Source organism: Pithys albifrons, chromosome Z (assembly GCF_047495875.1).
Source record: "Pithys albifrons albifrons isolate INPA30051 chromosome Z, PitAlb_v1, whole genome shotgun sequence".
Taxonomy (NCBI): domain Eukaryota; kingdom Metazoa; phylum Chordata; class Aves; order Passeriformes; family Thamnophilidae; genus Pithys; species Pithys albifrons.
In genome coordinates, this window is record NC_092497.1 from 46413635 (window position 1) to 46429498 (window position 15864).

General features: G+C 48.0%; 2 protein-coding genes across 3 annotated transcripts; both read left to right on the top strand.

The window, feature by feature from the left end:
* Positions 1 to 585: 585 nt before the first annotated feature.
* SPINK4 (serine peptidase inhibitor Kazal type 4) lies at positions 586 to 2817 on the top strand. The gene is made up of 4 exons (XM_071581189.1): positions 586 to 646; positions 1645 to 1679; positions 1999 to 2111; positions 2763 to 2817. Exons 1-4 carry the CDS (start codon positions 586 to 588, stop codon positions 2815 to 2817), a joined length of 264 nt encoding a protein of 87 aa, XP_071437290.1.
* Positions 2818 to 9666: 6849 nt separating this feature from the next.
* Positions 9667 to 14741, top strand: HEMGN (hemogen). 2 transcript variants are annotated; one of them, XM_071580908.1, is made up of 4 exons: positions 9667 to 9839; positions 12274 to 12367; positions 12801 to 13072; positions 14212 to 14741. In XM_071580908.1, exons 1-4 carry the CDS (start codon positions 9758 to 9760, stop codon positions 14319 to 14321), a joined length of 558 nt encoding a protein of 185 aa, XP_071437009.1. In that variant the 5' UTR covers positions 9667 to 9757; the 3' UTR covers positions 14322 to 14741. The 2 variants fall into 2 exon arrangements, with proteins under 2 accessions (XP_071437009.1, XP_071437010.1); XM_071580909.1 differs by lacking the exon at positions 14212 to 14741 and adding an exon at positions 14055 to 14198.
* The last annotated feature ends 1123 nt before the right edge of the window (positions 14742 to 15864 follow it).

The window sequence follows — 15864 nt, forward strand, 5'->3', positions numbered from 1 at the left end:
CAGTCCGTCTGTAGACCCAGTCTGTTCCATCCCACCCAGTGACTGAGGGCTTGCTACAGAATGATGGCAGGCCTCCTGTTGTGCTTGGGGTCCTGCCCAGTGCGTCAGGCCACTGAGATTCTACCTGGCTAGGTCTCATGGGATAATGCTCAGGCCACCGCATCACCACCCAAAACCTGAATTTCCTGCCTTTTCTCTGTGTAGTCTCACAACTCAAATGGAGATAGCTGTCACAACAGAAGAATAGCAGCTGCAAAGCTGAAAGGCTGGGCTGGGCGAGATACACTCAGAAGTAAGTTGCCTGGGGTAACCAGGGAAGAGCAGCATTGTCCAACCCTGACTACTGTGCAAAGGGATTGTAAAGCAGCCTCCAGTGCTGTCACTTGAAGCTGGCAAGTGGCACAAGGGAAAATTATCACTTGCATGAGAGTGCCCAAGTGATCCCTCTGGGTGTACAGTGCAGCTGTTCCCAGCACAGATCAAAATGCTGCTTTTCCCAGCACTCCTGAGATAAGCTGGTGCCCTCCCCTATAAAGGCAGCCATGAGCAGAGTGAGGTGCACGAGTGTGTCTGCCTGAACCAACAATGGTTGTGAGGGACCTGGTGGTGGTGTTGGCAGCAATGGTGACTCTTGTTGCTGCTGATGGTAAGTCTGCTCTGCTGCTTGAGGATGGATCATTGGTGGTGGGTTGGGAATGACAGCAGGACCAAAAATGGGTTGCAGGGCAAAAAGATCCAGAAATTTGGGTTTGGAGAAAAGTTGAGGAGGACAAACAGTGGCAGCATGATAAGGAAGAAGACCTGGAGCCAACACACAGTGCTTTCCTTATTAGCAATCTGGGGCAAGGATTACAGGGTGGTTCATCAACTATTGCATTTGGAAGAGGGATGGGATAGGGAGAGTCCACAATGTGAACCAGAACCAAATCCTGGGAGGACAGAACATACACTGGGGTGGGCAGCTACTGTAGTTCCTGCTTCCATGAAGACTGGTGAGTCTTTGCAAGAACACTGTGTGTTCAGCATATTCATGTGAGAAGCACCTGTTTGTAGGCACTGGAAGGCCATTATTACCTAGATGCATGTAGTGGTGGTCCTGAAGCAATCTGTGTGAGAGCCTTCATGCCCTTAATTTGTGCATTGCATAGATGAGCTGTGAACTGTTGGTACTACTCTGCCTAACTGAAAAAACTGACCCACCAAATGCTGCTTTCCCTGGGGATTGCAGTTGTCCAGCTGCGTGGCATCACCAGCCTTCTGAGGATACCCCATGTCCCATGCAGCACTGCATGGCTTCACATTTCCTGAGATGTGTGGGATGCTCTGTGGAACTTTTGGTCCAGGGACTGTGAGAGAGGGCCACTGGAAGAAGGTCTACAGGGTAGGAACAGCCATTCACAGCTTTGGCCCCGCCAGCTCAGCTGTGGATGGGAGCTGTGTACTGTGCTGCTGGCAGGGAGAGTAGGGGAGGCATGCAGCAAACTGATCCCCCTTCATAAACCCACACAGCCGATTCAGGTCCTGAGTGAGCTCTACACAACACTGCTTTCTCTTTGGTTTGGATGTGATCCTCTCTATTGATGACTTGTGCTTCTGCCATCAGTCACAGGTGTGCCATGCTCATGGATCTTTGCTCTGTTTCAGGGGCAAAGCTGAAGGAAGGAAATGGCCTGAGAAGGGTAAGAAGTTTCCATTTTATCTTGTTCATGGCTTGAGATGGGTATGCCTGGTGTGCCTGGGAGAAAGATTGTTGCCAGCAGTGATTCACAGCCTCATGGGTACTGGTGTTCCAGCACCAAACCCACATTAAAGCCTGGGCTGCGAGTTGCACTGAGTGCTGTGGTGCAGTGGCCTCTACTCCCTCTGTGGGTGTGCCCTGCCCCATCTGGGGCAAAGGGAACCAGGTTGCCAGTGGCACTTGCTCCTGCCTGGGCATTGTGGGAGGAAGAGATGAGTCCTGCTGTCACTGAAACGCATGCCATGGTTTCTCCTTTCAAGCCAGTGTGTGAAGACATGATTGACCTGCAGGCCTGTCCCCTCCTGTACATGCCTATCTGTGGGACCGACGGGAATACCTATGCCAATGAATGCCAACTCTGTGTGGAGCAAATGTAAGCTCATGCCCTTTGCAGAGACCTCCTGGGGCTAATTTAGTCTGAAACTGGGTGGTCATTTGTGCCTGGGAAAAGCCATGTCAGACTGCACTTGCATGGCAAGTAACAAAAACCGTGTGCTGGGCCACAGGAGGAGAGGGATAACCAGCTTGTCATGCAAAGCTGCCAGGAAGGGCAGAAGAGCTGCACCCAGCTTGTCTGGGGAGAGGGAGGCCTGGGCATACTTCACAGCAGCCTACAATTGTAAATGGGATGGTAATAAGTGATAAAATGTGGTGCGAGAGCCACTAGCAGCAGGTCCAAGAGGATGAAAATTTGATGCAGGGGAAACCATGGAGGTGTGAGAGGGGTCTCCAATCTTGGGGAGGCAGTGATTAGGGCTCAGACAGAGCCATAGCCACCATAATCTTATACTATGGACAGCCCTGCTGTGAACAGGATGGGCTGGAGACCCACCACTAGTGTCACAGGCCCTGGGAGGGGACATCTGTGAGCCAGGATGACTTGCAGTCACCTCAGCTTTTTAGGAAGGAAAATGAGTAAGCCAATTTTGTAATAGTCAGTTCCATTCCATTTGATGGAATGCAGCCACAGTATGATGCAGAGTATTTTTTTGATCTCTCACTCTTTTTTCCTATATTATTCTAGGAAAACTAGGCAAGACATCCGGATTTTGAAAGATGGGGAGTGTCAAGATACCTGAACTTTCTGATGGCATTCCTGAGTCTAGAAACAGATGATTAATTGATCCTGTGTGCTCTGTGCTGATTGCACACTTAAGTTAGCTATGGTAAATAATAAAAAATGACATGCACCATCTTATTGAAACAGCACTTTTGTAATGCAAGGCTGAGGGAAAACATCACAAGCCAATTCCCATAAAGGGCTACTAAAAGTGTAGTCAAAACATTAATTTCAAATCCACACCACAAAACAGGATGTTCTGCACTGTGATAAAGGCCATGGGGGGAGTAGCAAGAAACACACAAATCCTGGTGAAGAAGGTGCTGAACAAGTGCAAGGGTTTTTTTCTGATGGAGGCAATTTAGCAAAGTTTCCTCAGGATGGGAGAATATGACTCCCTGGCTCCCTGGTAAACTGCTTCCAGAGCTGATATAAATTAAATTGAAAATAGTAACATCTGCACATTTCATATTAGATGTGATTCAGCTTTTTATCCAAAGGCCTTTCACATAGCAGTCAGCTCAGATAATACATGGGAGCATGGAAAGAGAAGCATGGAAGTGGAGAAGCTGAACACAAGGGATGCCAGATCTCTGCCCCAGCACTTGAAAGCAACCTTCAAATCTAACAAATTTCAGATCTAGGTTGCTGCTGGTGTCAGGGACATCTTTGAGACTGTGGCAGGGCTCAGTCCCACCAAGGTAACAGTGTCAATGTGCATCAGCAAGGCTTGGGGCTCCCTCTGCTCTGTAGTATACACGTCTTATTTGCAGGCATATGAGTAAGAGTCCAGGGTGCATCATATTGTCAAGTGAGCTCTCTGAAGTCAGTGACCATTCTGCAAATCTGGGAGCTGTGCCAGTGTCATGGCTACTGTGCTTGATCAGCTAGAATTCATCCTCTCACCCAGTTCTGCACCTTGCCGGAGCCCCTAGATGGGACACGTAGCACCATAACACACAACAAAGCTATTGCTGACAGATTTAATGCTGGAGCAGGAAATAGTATTGAGAAGCATAAACCAGCCATGCTTAGTCAGATGGATTACATCCACCATTTTCTGTCCCAGAGGCAGCTGCTGCCATCAAAAGCTTTTCTCTCCTTAAAAAGTTCTTTATCGGGCTGAAAAGTTGTACCCTGGCTAGTTGCTCAGGGTTGTCAAAAGCTTTGATCATCCCTGTTTTGCTTTCCTGGACCCTTTCCATTTCTGCCGATGAGGAGACACGGCTTGCCACCCACCCACAGCTGCTGCTATTACACCACCCACTCATTTGCCCTGGAACTCTGCAAGCCTGTCTGTCCCCTTCCAGCCCTCAGGTAGCAAGGGAGAGGTGCGCTGACTGCAAGCTACTTTTCTGTATTGCCAGTCCTCTGCAGATCTTGGTGTCTCCTGTGCACCACAGGGAAGGGCTGTGGTGGGGTTGTGGCCCCCAAAACACTTCCATGGTGAACAACAAAAATGTATTTCTCACTTCTGTCCTGGGGCTTTCTGCTCCTTCTGCTGCCAACCCAGCACAGGCAGGATGTATTTTGGCAGCTGTATCCCAGCCTTCTGCCAGGGCTGAGGGGAGGGTTATGCCCTTCTTAGCATGATGCATAACTGGGACCCGTTCTCCTCCTGGGGTGTTTAAGGGTTACCAGTGTCTCAGCCCCACACCATGGCTTGAGCCGTACAGAGTGGCAGAGTGGCTACAGACCATCGCTTTTCATGCCCTGAAAGGCATGCCTATTTATGTGCAGAGGCGAGGAAAAAACAACAGAGACAATCCAGAGGCTCTTCTGAAGAGGGAAACCACATGCTTCCAGCACAACCTGGAGTGTTTATTCAGAAATTGCAGAACTAAAGCACATACTTATAGGCCAGACCTGCAAGGTCAGGGCATGGCCAGACACAGGACAGTGTTGGTATTGACTCCACAAGCAGTGAATTCAGAAGTACCAGTCCTCCCCAGAGACTGGTGAAGTTGTCTGGTTGTTTCACATCACTCAAAAGCAAGTCGCAGGCTGAGGGAGGTGTGATGGGAGTGATTTAACACCACCACAGACCTCAAGGCCTGTGCAAGACCAGCCTGGTTGCAGGGAGCCTGACGCTGAAGCTTGGCAGATCTGTGTCTGGCAAGGTCAGGTGAGACTCAGGAGAGAGCTGGTGGACAGCAGGATGCCTGCAATGCCCTGATCTCTGTCAGAGGGTATGAACATGGATTTGCACTTTTGATACAATTTTGCCATTCGGTTTGTCCATCTGTTTTTCATCTTTTGTTGCTTCAGTCAAGGCAGGGGCGGAAGGTATCTGTTTTCACAGGCACCATAGTTTGTGACACAAAGCGAGTGGTAGTCCTGCTCCCAGAGAAATGTGTTGCATCCAGACAAGTTGTCTCCAAATATGCCTCAAGTCAGCGAGTGAAGAATAAGCCTGCAAGTTACTTCTTTGTCAGACAAAACTGGAAGAAGTGCCCTCATACCCTGCTACAGTGTATGGCACTGGTGTAGCTCCCCCATCTGCACATTATCCCCCAGATAATCTTGGACTCAGGGCTGCATCCATGACTGCAAGAAGTGATATTTGGGTCTCTGGGTATTGCCTTGCAGTAGCATTGCCAGATAGAGGAAAGAGAGGTACAATGGAGACTCACAAAGTCCTTTGACTTATACAGAGATCCAAAGCCTGGTGCTGTTGTGTCTACAGTAACAGCCATCCCACTAGTGTCAGGAGACAGGCCAAGTGGCAGGATGCAGTCCTAGCTCCAGCTGACCCTTGCACAAAACTTTTCCAGGACTTTTGAAAGCTATGTCAGGGAATGGAAATAGTGAGATGTAACCAAGGTTGAGAGTGTTCCCCTACCAAGTAGCTCCAATGACACTTCAGGAGTCTGTGACATTGGAGATGCTCAGATTGCTGAGCATCCCAGTTGAGCTCTTCCAGGTCCTCACCTAGGAAACTGGGTGCATCTGTGAAGGTGGCCCATGGCTAGATGAACTGAAATATGAAGAGAAAGGGGAGGCAAGCAGCACGTGGCATACTGTAAGTTGTCCAGCTGCAACAGTTTATGCAACTGAGACTGGTCAGAAAATTTAACCCAGCTGCACAAATTCATCCATAGCAAAGGGGAAGCAGCTTTGGCCACATCTGCTAGGGAGCTCTGCTGGAGAAGATTTCACTGAATTGCTGGTGCTGGTGGGGCACAGTGAGGCACAGGAAGGCAGCACTATAAATGAGTCCAGTGGCATTGTGGGCAAGACTCTGCCGCTCATTCCCTCTACTTCAGAGCATAGATAACTCAAAACTAGATGGTGGGGTCTGTAATTTCCACATTTTTAACCATTACCAAAGCCTTCCCATGGGATAGTAAAATCACTTCCTTGGGATTAAAGTAAGTCACACAGAAGAGACAAATCTCCTACAGGGATTTCATTCCTTAGAGACGCAAACAATCTCTGTAAGATTTTAAAGTCCATCTATTCTGTTAAGCACTTCTAAAAACTCTGAGGGCACAACGTGTTTGTCTTTTACAAATACTCCCTTCGAGGTAGAAGATGGAGAATAGAGAAACATCCACACTATCAGCTCTGCAGTATCACATGCAATGTTTTGCTGAGTCAAGAGTCAGTTATCAGACCTCACCAGGCTTTGGAGTGACTGAGTAGATGGTGGGTGTGAGAAGCTGAGTTAGCGACAGCGTGAGCACGCGCCAATTTCCCATGGGGCACTGAAACACACAGGGATTTCCACCCTTTCTTCCACGATTCGTATCACCTACAAGTAGCCCAGGATATAGAATAACAGATCATTTAGGTTGGAAAAGACCCTTAAGATCATGAAATCCAAGCATTAACCCAGTTCTGCCATGTCCAGCACTAAACCATGTCCTTGAGCACCATGTCTACACGTCTTTTAAATACTTCCAGGGATGGTGACTCCACCACTGCCCTGGGCACTCTGTTCCAGTGTTTAATAACCCTTTCAGAGAAGAACTCCTTCCTGATATCCAGCCTAAACCTCTCCTCGAGCAATTGGGGTCATTTCCTCTTGTCCTATGACTTGTTACTATCTACTTTCAGGTAGCTATACAGAGCAATAAGATCTCCCCTCAGGTTCCTTTTCTTCAAGCTAAACATGTACACCTCCCTCAGCCTCACAGGACTTGCTTTCTAGACCCTTCACCAGTTTCATTGCTATTCTTTGGACATGCTCCAGCAGTTTTTGCACCTGGGATGGGGCAATCCTGGAAGTTCATACAGACTGTGGAACGAGATGCTGGAGAGCAGTGCCATGGAAAGGTACATGGGGGTCCTGGTTAATGGCAAGTTGAATATGAATCAGCAGTGTCCTGGCAACCAGGAGGGCCAACTGTGTCCTGGGGGCATCAGGCGAAGCATCGCCGGCCGGTTGAGGGAGGAGATTGTCTCGCTCTGCTCTGCACTGGAGTAGTCTCACCTTGAGTATTGTGAGCAGTTTTGGGTACAACAATAAAAGAAAAACATTAAGTTACTAGAGAGCATCCAAAGGAGGACAATGAAGATGGTGAAAGTTCTTGAGTGGAAGCCCTTTGAGAAGTGGCTGAGGGCACTTGATCTGCTCAGCCTGAAGAGGTGACTGAGGGGAGACCTCATGGCAGTTACAACTTCCTCACAGGGGTAGTGGAGGGACAGGTACCAATCTCTTCACTCTCATGACCAGTGACAGCACCCAAGGGAATGGTCTGAAGCTGAGTCAGCGGAGGTTTAGGTTGGATATCAGGAAAAGGTTTTTCACCCAGAGGGTGGCTGAGCAGTGCAACAGGCTCCCCAGGGAAGGGTCACAGTACCAATACTGACAAGCCTTTTGGACAACACTCTCAGGCACATGGTGTGATTCTTGGGGTGTTCTGTGCAGTGCCAGGAGTTGGACTTGATGAGCCTGATGGATCCCTTCCGACAAAGCACATTCTATATAATGTTTTTGAATATATATATATTTGAATTCTATACAACTTCTATGATAGTCTTTGTTGTAATGAGGGACCCAAAAATGAACACAATGTTTGAGGTCTGATATGTTTCTCTCCTGCACAAACAATGCCATTGCACAGTAAAGCATTCTGAAGGACAGAGTTTTCATATGTCTGCATGACAAGGGTGTCCCCAGGACCATGCAGACTCACACAGTGCTGGAACATGGACACCCTCACCAGTTTGGGACATTCTGCCTTCACTTGTGACTGAGTTACAAGAAACTACTCTGTGAATGACTTGGAAGCCTCACATCTCTTTATGCCATCCATGCTCCTGGGCCACCCTCCCATATCAGAGCGTTCCCATATCTGCTCTGCTGCCACCACCCTGCTGCTGCTTTTGGGCCTGTTAGACCTACTCCACCTCTCTGGAGGTACCAAGTAATCTGCAGTGGACACAGGGCAGAAGCCCTAGAGCAAAGTGGTAACTTGGGATAAGCAAAAAGGCAGCAGAGGTGACATGGACCCCCAAGGTTACACCTTAAGAAATCCATATGCATGAATTTTCAAGCTCAGGAGCTTCCAAGGACTTAGAGAGAGATCCTGCTGAGCAAAGGATGTACAATAAAAACAAAACAGACAGGCAAAGACTGGAGGCAGGTCAGGTCTGCTCATCCCTGAGGAATTGCTCTGCTTCAGGACAAGTCTTGGCTCAAGGAAGTGGGCTCAACCCTGCTGTGAGGACCTGGAGGTAGAAGAACATTGTCAGGTTCTTCTATCAGCCTTTGAGCCACTTTGAATTCATGGTGGGCAGGGAGGGAAGGGATTAGAAGCACAAGGAGTTCACCGGTGCATAAATAGTTGAGTGTCTCAGGAGAAAAATGTTGGTAGAAGCTGAATCCCAAATAACCTGGCACTTGACTGCATTAGAAGCTGCCTGAAGAGGTGTGTTTCGTCCATCAGAGTTGTTACACAGTATAATCTTGAGCTTTTCTGTGCTATTCTGGTGTAAGAAACTATGAAGGCAGATTTCAAGGGAGGCCAGGACTGCCACATCATCTCACATGCACTGAGCTAGGGAACAGGCTCTTGTCATCAAAGCTATTGTACCAAGCAGAAGCTTCCTCTTGGCAGCTATATTGGCCCTGAAAATGGTCCTACAGAGGCTGCATGAGGCCACATGCTGTGCAGATTTGGGGCTACGAAGGACAGCAGGGAGCTAGGAACAACCACTGAAGAAAATTATCCTGTGGGAGCAAGGGACTAGCTGGGTCTTCCACTGTTTTTACTGGGGCTGTCCATTGCATCCTGCTTCATGAGTGAAGTGCTTTGCTCACGGCCTCAATTTGTTGGGGTCTGGATCAATGAATCATTGGAAGTCCTCAACATGCACAGACAAGCTGGTATGGATTTATTATTCTGTCTGGATTTCCCAAGAAGGTGGTGCAGCCCTTGGACAGGTAACATGACTTTGGCACTGTCCATCCTTACGAGTTTCCAAAGAATATGACAACACAGCCATCCTGACCTCATGCAGCAGACAGTCCTGCTGTGAGAGGAGCTGGAGGATGTCCCTTTCCACCAGCACTACACAAACACATTTCAGACAGCATACATCCCATTTCAGACCTCAAGGACCAAAAACACCTCCCTGCATCCCAGTTTGGAAACAAGCAGCTAGGCAATGATGTATCCTGCCCTGCCATGCAACATCTGTCCACTATAAAGGAGGGCATTTGAGCATTTGAGTCACAATTTAGCAGCAGAGAGTGTAAATTTCCTCTCTGAAGTGGAATTATTTGCAGTATGAAAACAGTAGCATGTTTTGCAATCCACACAGTAGATCCTGGACAGAGACTCGCACACCTTTGCACTGTGATAAGGAGAATATTATTACACTCCCAGTGGCCTGGCCAGATAAGAGGTTTGGGGCGGGCAGTCTGCATTTTTTTCAAGCTCTCATTATGCTGTACCAGTATCTCTAGATGCCTTCTCTAGGAAACTAAGCTGCTCCCTGTTTAAAGAGCAATGGAGAGTTTAGGCAAAGACCATGCTTCTCCAGATTCTTCCCTACCACCCTCTGCAGCCTGTGAGGAGTATACTGTGCCAGGTAACGATAAGACCATTCCTAAACTCGAGTTTTTGGAGAGAGGAGAGAATGATCTTTGTCAGTAGTGGTTTCTAAAATAGCAGCTAGTAATTATTATTTTATGCTTGGGGGTGGAGGATGCAATTTAACTGCAAGTGTATATGATTTTTTATGTGTTGTGTTCCAGGTCATAAAGGCAGAAACACGTGTAAAGGCTTTTCAACTTTAAGTCCCTCAGGTAGCATCAATAGATTGTTTGCAGACTGGCAATACTGTCTCATTGTTCTTATAACTTGATTTCTTTTTTCCTTTTCATTTAATCTCCATGTCTTTGTGTCTTGTACATATTTTTTCATCAGGATGCATATGTTTTGCTGTGATTTTCCTGCCTAGTGCTGGCAGATGAAAGACAGCTTTGAAGCTCTTGTGGGAGTGCTTTCTTGGACCAGTTAGAAATTAAGGAGGGGTGATAGCTTAGAATGGACTGGTAAGGAGACTGATTGCAAACAGATAAAAAGGTTTTTATAGCTCACAAGACATTTTGAAGGGAAGAGAAAGTTACCTTGGCTGCAAATGGGATGTCCAAGGGATTACCTAACTTCAGTAGCTGAACTGAAGCCCTGTGCAGATCCTGCTACTGCAACTTGTAACCTCATCTTCCCAGGTAGCTTTCTGCCCTTAGCTATGTGGATGGCAGAGCCATCTACTGCTGGCTGAGTACTACGGCCTCTGATACTGCTTTATATTGGGGAATGATCTCCCATTTTTCTTCGAGTTATTCTCAACTTCCCTGGACAGGGTCCTGGACAGTCTGATGTAATTTTAAAGTTGACTCTGCTTTGATGAGAACATTGGAACAGAGATGAACATAAATCTTTTCCAAGTTAAATTTCTGCAAGATTATAATTAATTATCAGAAGTTCTTGTGTAAAGATCTACTTTGGGTAGAGGCTGGATCCCATGGTCAGTTTTGATTTATTCTGTCCTGGACTATGTTTTTTCTTGCATTTAACAGACACCTTGGATAGAAGAGCTGTATTTCCAGCTCAGGCTCCTAAGTCATTCTTACCTTATCAATTCTCTCAGCTGATCAAGGGAATGACAAAATGACCATTTTCACTGTTTTCATCTAATACTTTAGTGTGAGATGAGGGTTTTTGTGAAAGGAGATGGATCTGATTACCTCTAAAAGGAGCAGGTCATAGTTCTGCTTTTTCGTTATGTGGGTTTTGTCGAAACTATGAAAATCAGTTCTTTTGTGATCTCTTCAGTATACAGGTGAGAAGTATTTCCTCTCCCTCCAAGTGTCAGGGAAGTGGTGTTTTCCTTTGTCTCATGGGATTGTCTCATGATGCTTGATTTGAGCCAGGTTTTTATTATCACAGTTTGGAGTCCAAGCTAGAAAACTCAAGCTGACTGAAGCAGAAACAATAGGACCTATCGCCACATCATCAGGGATGCTGTCTTTTAGTACAAAGACATGGAGAGTGAAGTTCAGACCATTCACCAGGCTGGTCTTTGACTCAGGAAGCCATTTGGACCTCTTCGTAGTCAGTGAAATGGGCACAGCTCAGCTTGGCCTACGAAAGCATGTCACAGGGTGTCTGGGATCTGGGGGGTGCATCTCTCTATGTGTAGCTGTAGCTAACCTGCACATTTTGCCCAAATGCTAAAGACAGCACTGGAGCTTTCTTACACCAGTTAGTCTTTCTTTAGCCTTGCCATGGTCTTCCTCATAGCTTTAGACCTGCCTGGGGCTGCTTATATGGTCTTTGGGACCAGTTTTCTCAACCCCAGCAGCATGTACTAGCCCTGTCTTTGTTTCTGATTGGGTCTCCATCCCCTACAGGGTCTCAGCCTAATACATATGAGCATCTCTGGTGAGGAAAGGCTGTGCTCTCTGGCTCATGTGCTCACCCTCATAGAGCTGCTCCTGTGTTCTAGGACTGGTTGTTCTGCCGTCCAAGGCTGTCTCCTCAGTTAGTTAGATAAGTGTCTTATTTTCAGCACTGGCCAGTTACAGCTGGCTGGGAAAAAGGGTAACAATGGAACAAACAAGAAGAATTATCCTGCAATTTGTAGTGATATCTGACCACAGGATATCATACTTCCCTTGTTGCACAGAAAGCCCCCCTCATGCTTCCAACAGGCCCCAGGTCTCTACTACAGTAGGGGAGTAGGTTGGACAAGGGTCACCTCAAGACTGCAGCAGCAGGAAGAAAATTGCAATAAGAAATGTAGAGCAGTTTTCAGGCTTGGAGCCTGTGAGATTTGGGTGCTGTGTCATCAGATCCTACCCACTGAGGCTGAGCTGAAAGTACAGCACCCAAGCACTTTTGTATCAAGACCCAAAAAAAGCACAGCCTCTTGCATCAGTGCTCTAGCACTAGGGAGGGAGGGATCAAATTCTGCTCTTGGCCAGAATGCCAAATTAGCACTCAATTTATCCTTGTAGATGTCATCATAACCCGCCGGTTGAGAGACCGGGAGCTGCTCAGAAAAAGAAAAGCAGAAGCCCTGGAGAAAGACTCAGCTCAGTGGGTTCTGAGGTAAATCTTGCTTTTGCTGTGGAATCGTTTTCATGGTGCACTTAAGGTGAGCCCAGGTATGGAAGCCCAACCTTTTCATCTTCACCCAAGGACAGAGCCATAAGTCTTCAATGGGGAAAGGTGACCTGTAGCCAGTAGTTGGGGGGCAGAGGTGAATGAGGGTGTGGGTAATGTAGGTGGATGGTTGGCTGACAAACAAAACTCAATGATAGTGTGGGGTTGAGAAAAAATTTGGTGCCCAAGCTCCTGCTCACCAGTGCAGCTACAGGAGGCTGTCGTGCAGGGCTCAGGAGGAGGGCTGCAGAAGTGCAGCTTTTGCTGGGATGAACTGGGTCACAATTACAACAGGTGACCCAGTAAAGCAGCCTTGGGGCAGGAGGGCAAGTCCTCTGCCCTACTCCCAAGCCTTCATCCCTGTGAAACGCCCTGGCAGGGTGCACAAGAACCAACAGCAAAGGAGAGGCAGAAGAGCCAAAAGAGGACGGGGTCATCAGCTGGAGGTGAAGGCCATCCTGGACCCAGAACCAACTATAGACCCTCAGCCTGACCTGCAAGAGGAGGCTGAGCCAGTGCACTCTGAGCCTACACAGCCTGAACCAGCATACCAAGAACACCTGCCCAGGCTGACCATCCAGAACCCAGTCAGTGGGATGCAACAGGTAGCAGTGGAAGGGGAGCCAGCAGTCAGGAGCTTGGATCCTGCAGGTGAGTAGCCACAGAGCTGCTGGCCCCATGGTGGCTCAAGGGCATTGCAGTCCTGCCTCCAGAGGACTGTCAGCCAAGGTTGCTCACCTTATCAACAATCATCCCACAGCATCTCTAGAGCATGGGTCCCTATCCTGCCAAACAATTATCTGTGGAGCTGTGAAAGGGTGGGGGAGTTGCTGGGGCTGTGGGGACAGACAGTGCTTCTCCAAAAGTCCACTACTGTCAGTGACATCACTGTGATGTTGTCTGTGGTCCCTGGTCCAAAATAGTTACTTGTCCTAAAAACACTTCTGTGGCTCTGCCAATAATCACATTAGGGCAGAGATGCTGTGGAGAGAAGAAGCTGTTTTTTGAGGTCAGAGCTGGTCAGGAAGAGACAAAGTCTGGGCATGCTCTGTCCACAGTCCACTTGGTTTCAGGACTGGCACTGGAGTGCTGGGAAGGGAATGGTGGGCACTAGAAAAAGGAGCAAGGTGTCCGCAGGCAACTACACCTTCAAAACTTGGCAGGACTGAGGCTTGGAGGGCACTAAGCTGGTCTGACTGGCAGACTGGTGTCTGGACTTGGGAAATCCATTTACAGCTAACACAGCAGGAGTTTCTCCCAGATCTGCCTTGGAAAGTGTAGAGCGTATTTACTTACAGTAGTCAGTGGGCCCAGCATGCAGGTTGCTTCAAAACCAGAAAAACCTAGGATATGCTTCAGAGGACATGATTATCCTCTGACTCCCAATTACTGCATTTCTTGCAATGTCTGTGCCAGCAGGGAAGAAAAGCCTCTTGCTGCAAGGCATTTAGTGCCCTCAGTGCCACAAAAAGCAGCCACTCTCCATCCTAGGGCCTGTGGCTGACTGTGGCATATCACACCAGTCCAGATTCCAGTCCTGAGGTCCTGAAATGGGCAACCATCAGGGTTGCATTTATTTGCCTCCTGCCTTTAAACCCATTGGCGCTTTACCTTCTCCAACTCCTGTCTACAGTCTACAACTGGAACTGCCCTTGAAAAGCAACCAGTCCATCTAAAGCTACCAATTATCACAGGCAACTACAGGAGACTGGCCATGGGGGCTTCAGCATGGGACAGAAGGATAATGCATGAGAGCCCCTAAATACAAAATGATCTTACATGCCTTATAGGTGAAGAGGAGGTGGTGAAACCTGCAGAAGCAGAAATATTGCAAGACTTGAATACTTCTCTGGAAAATGACCACCAGGATAACGAATCCAACTCACATGTTTTATATTAATTTTCTGATGGTTTGGAGTTTTTTTCTTATTTTGCCTCCTGCCTTGCAAACTCTGATAAGTATTGCAGCAGCTTCTTTCTGATTGGTCATAAAACCACGCTCTTCTTGCTTCCTATGCTTCTTTCAGGTTACAACGTGGTTGACTGTGCAGAGGCAGTCCTTTGAGAGTTGCCTGCTGCCTGTGGCTTATGAGACCCCTGCTCTCTCTGCAGACAGGCTGTTTCACTTGGGCATTTCTGATTTGCAGAATTGTGAGTGGCATTGCAAACCTGAAACTCACCATGATTTTCTGGCAGGAGCTGCCCAGTTTGGAATTTTTCCTGCACCCCTGAAACCCTACAGCCATATGTGTTTTTATTTTCAGTTTGAAGGTCTTTCTCAGTCAGTTTTCCATCATAATAAACAGCTTGTTTTCCTAGAGTCTGGAATGTTTTTTTGTTTTCAGTTTCTATGCAGCTTCATTCTGACCTTGCTGAGCCACCATGTTAGGCAAAGAAAAGATGGTTAAGAACGGCTGAGTGCAACAGGCTGAAACTTGGCTGAATCATAAACTTTTGTCAGGGAAATGCCATTTGGGGCAAAGAGATGAGCCACTCCGCACAGCCACTGTGTTCCTGGCTCCCCAGTCATGCACACAGGATGTTTCCTGAAGCCAGGAAGGAATGGGACGCCCTCTCTCTCTCTCTCCCCATGTTTTGGGTCTTGTGGTCTTCACTCATGTGCATGGCAAGGGAAGCGGCCCGCTCACATTCCTGTAATATCCTGACACAGAGCGTCCTTCTCCTCTTGAGGTGGAGTGGATGTTGTATTGCCATTATCTAATTTACCAACGGCCTGTCTCCCAGAGCACAGCGCAGACCAGGCCCTGAGGTCACCCTTGATTTGAGGGATTTTTTTATGTCTCTGGAGATGCTGTTGCTGACGCAGAGCCCTCCAGGCTCTGCATCACAACATGTGTGATAACTCACTGGAGACACCAGTAAAAGTCTCTCCGGGGGCAAGAGGGACACCCTTGACTCCCACCCCTGCCCTGGTCCCAGGGACATCACATGAGGGGCAAGTGTTTACCAGGGATTAGCATAGCCTCTCCACACTGAAATCCGGGGATGACACACTGCCAGAAGCTCTAAAGCCCCTGGGGGGGTGTCAAAGCAGTAAGCATCCAGCAGTGCTATAACTATGCAAATGCAGCCCATTCCCCGTGAGCAGCTTCTGTGGACGAATAAGTCTCCCTACACAGGTATCCTGGCACTGTTGGTCTCCATAGACATACCAGCTAACACAAGGTTTCACTGTCCCTTTGAGTAACTGATACTGGTGGGAGCAGAGCAAGATCTCTCACCATCTGCCATGAGCCATCCAAACCTCAGCTGTAACACCAAATAGCTCATGTACAACCACAGGGCCTTGCGGAAGCCCTGCAGCATGAAGGGAGCTTCTGGCTGGGAGGTCTGCTGATCCTAGACCAAGGCACTGCATCAAGGCAGCTGAGGCTGCACCGGCCTGAAATGGAGCCAGAGGCAGGTCACGTTATGGTTGAGCA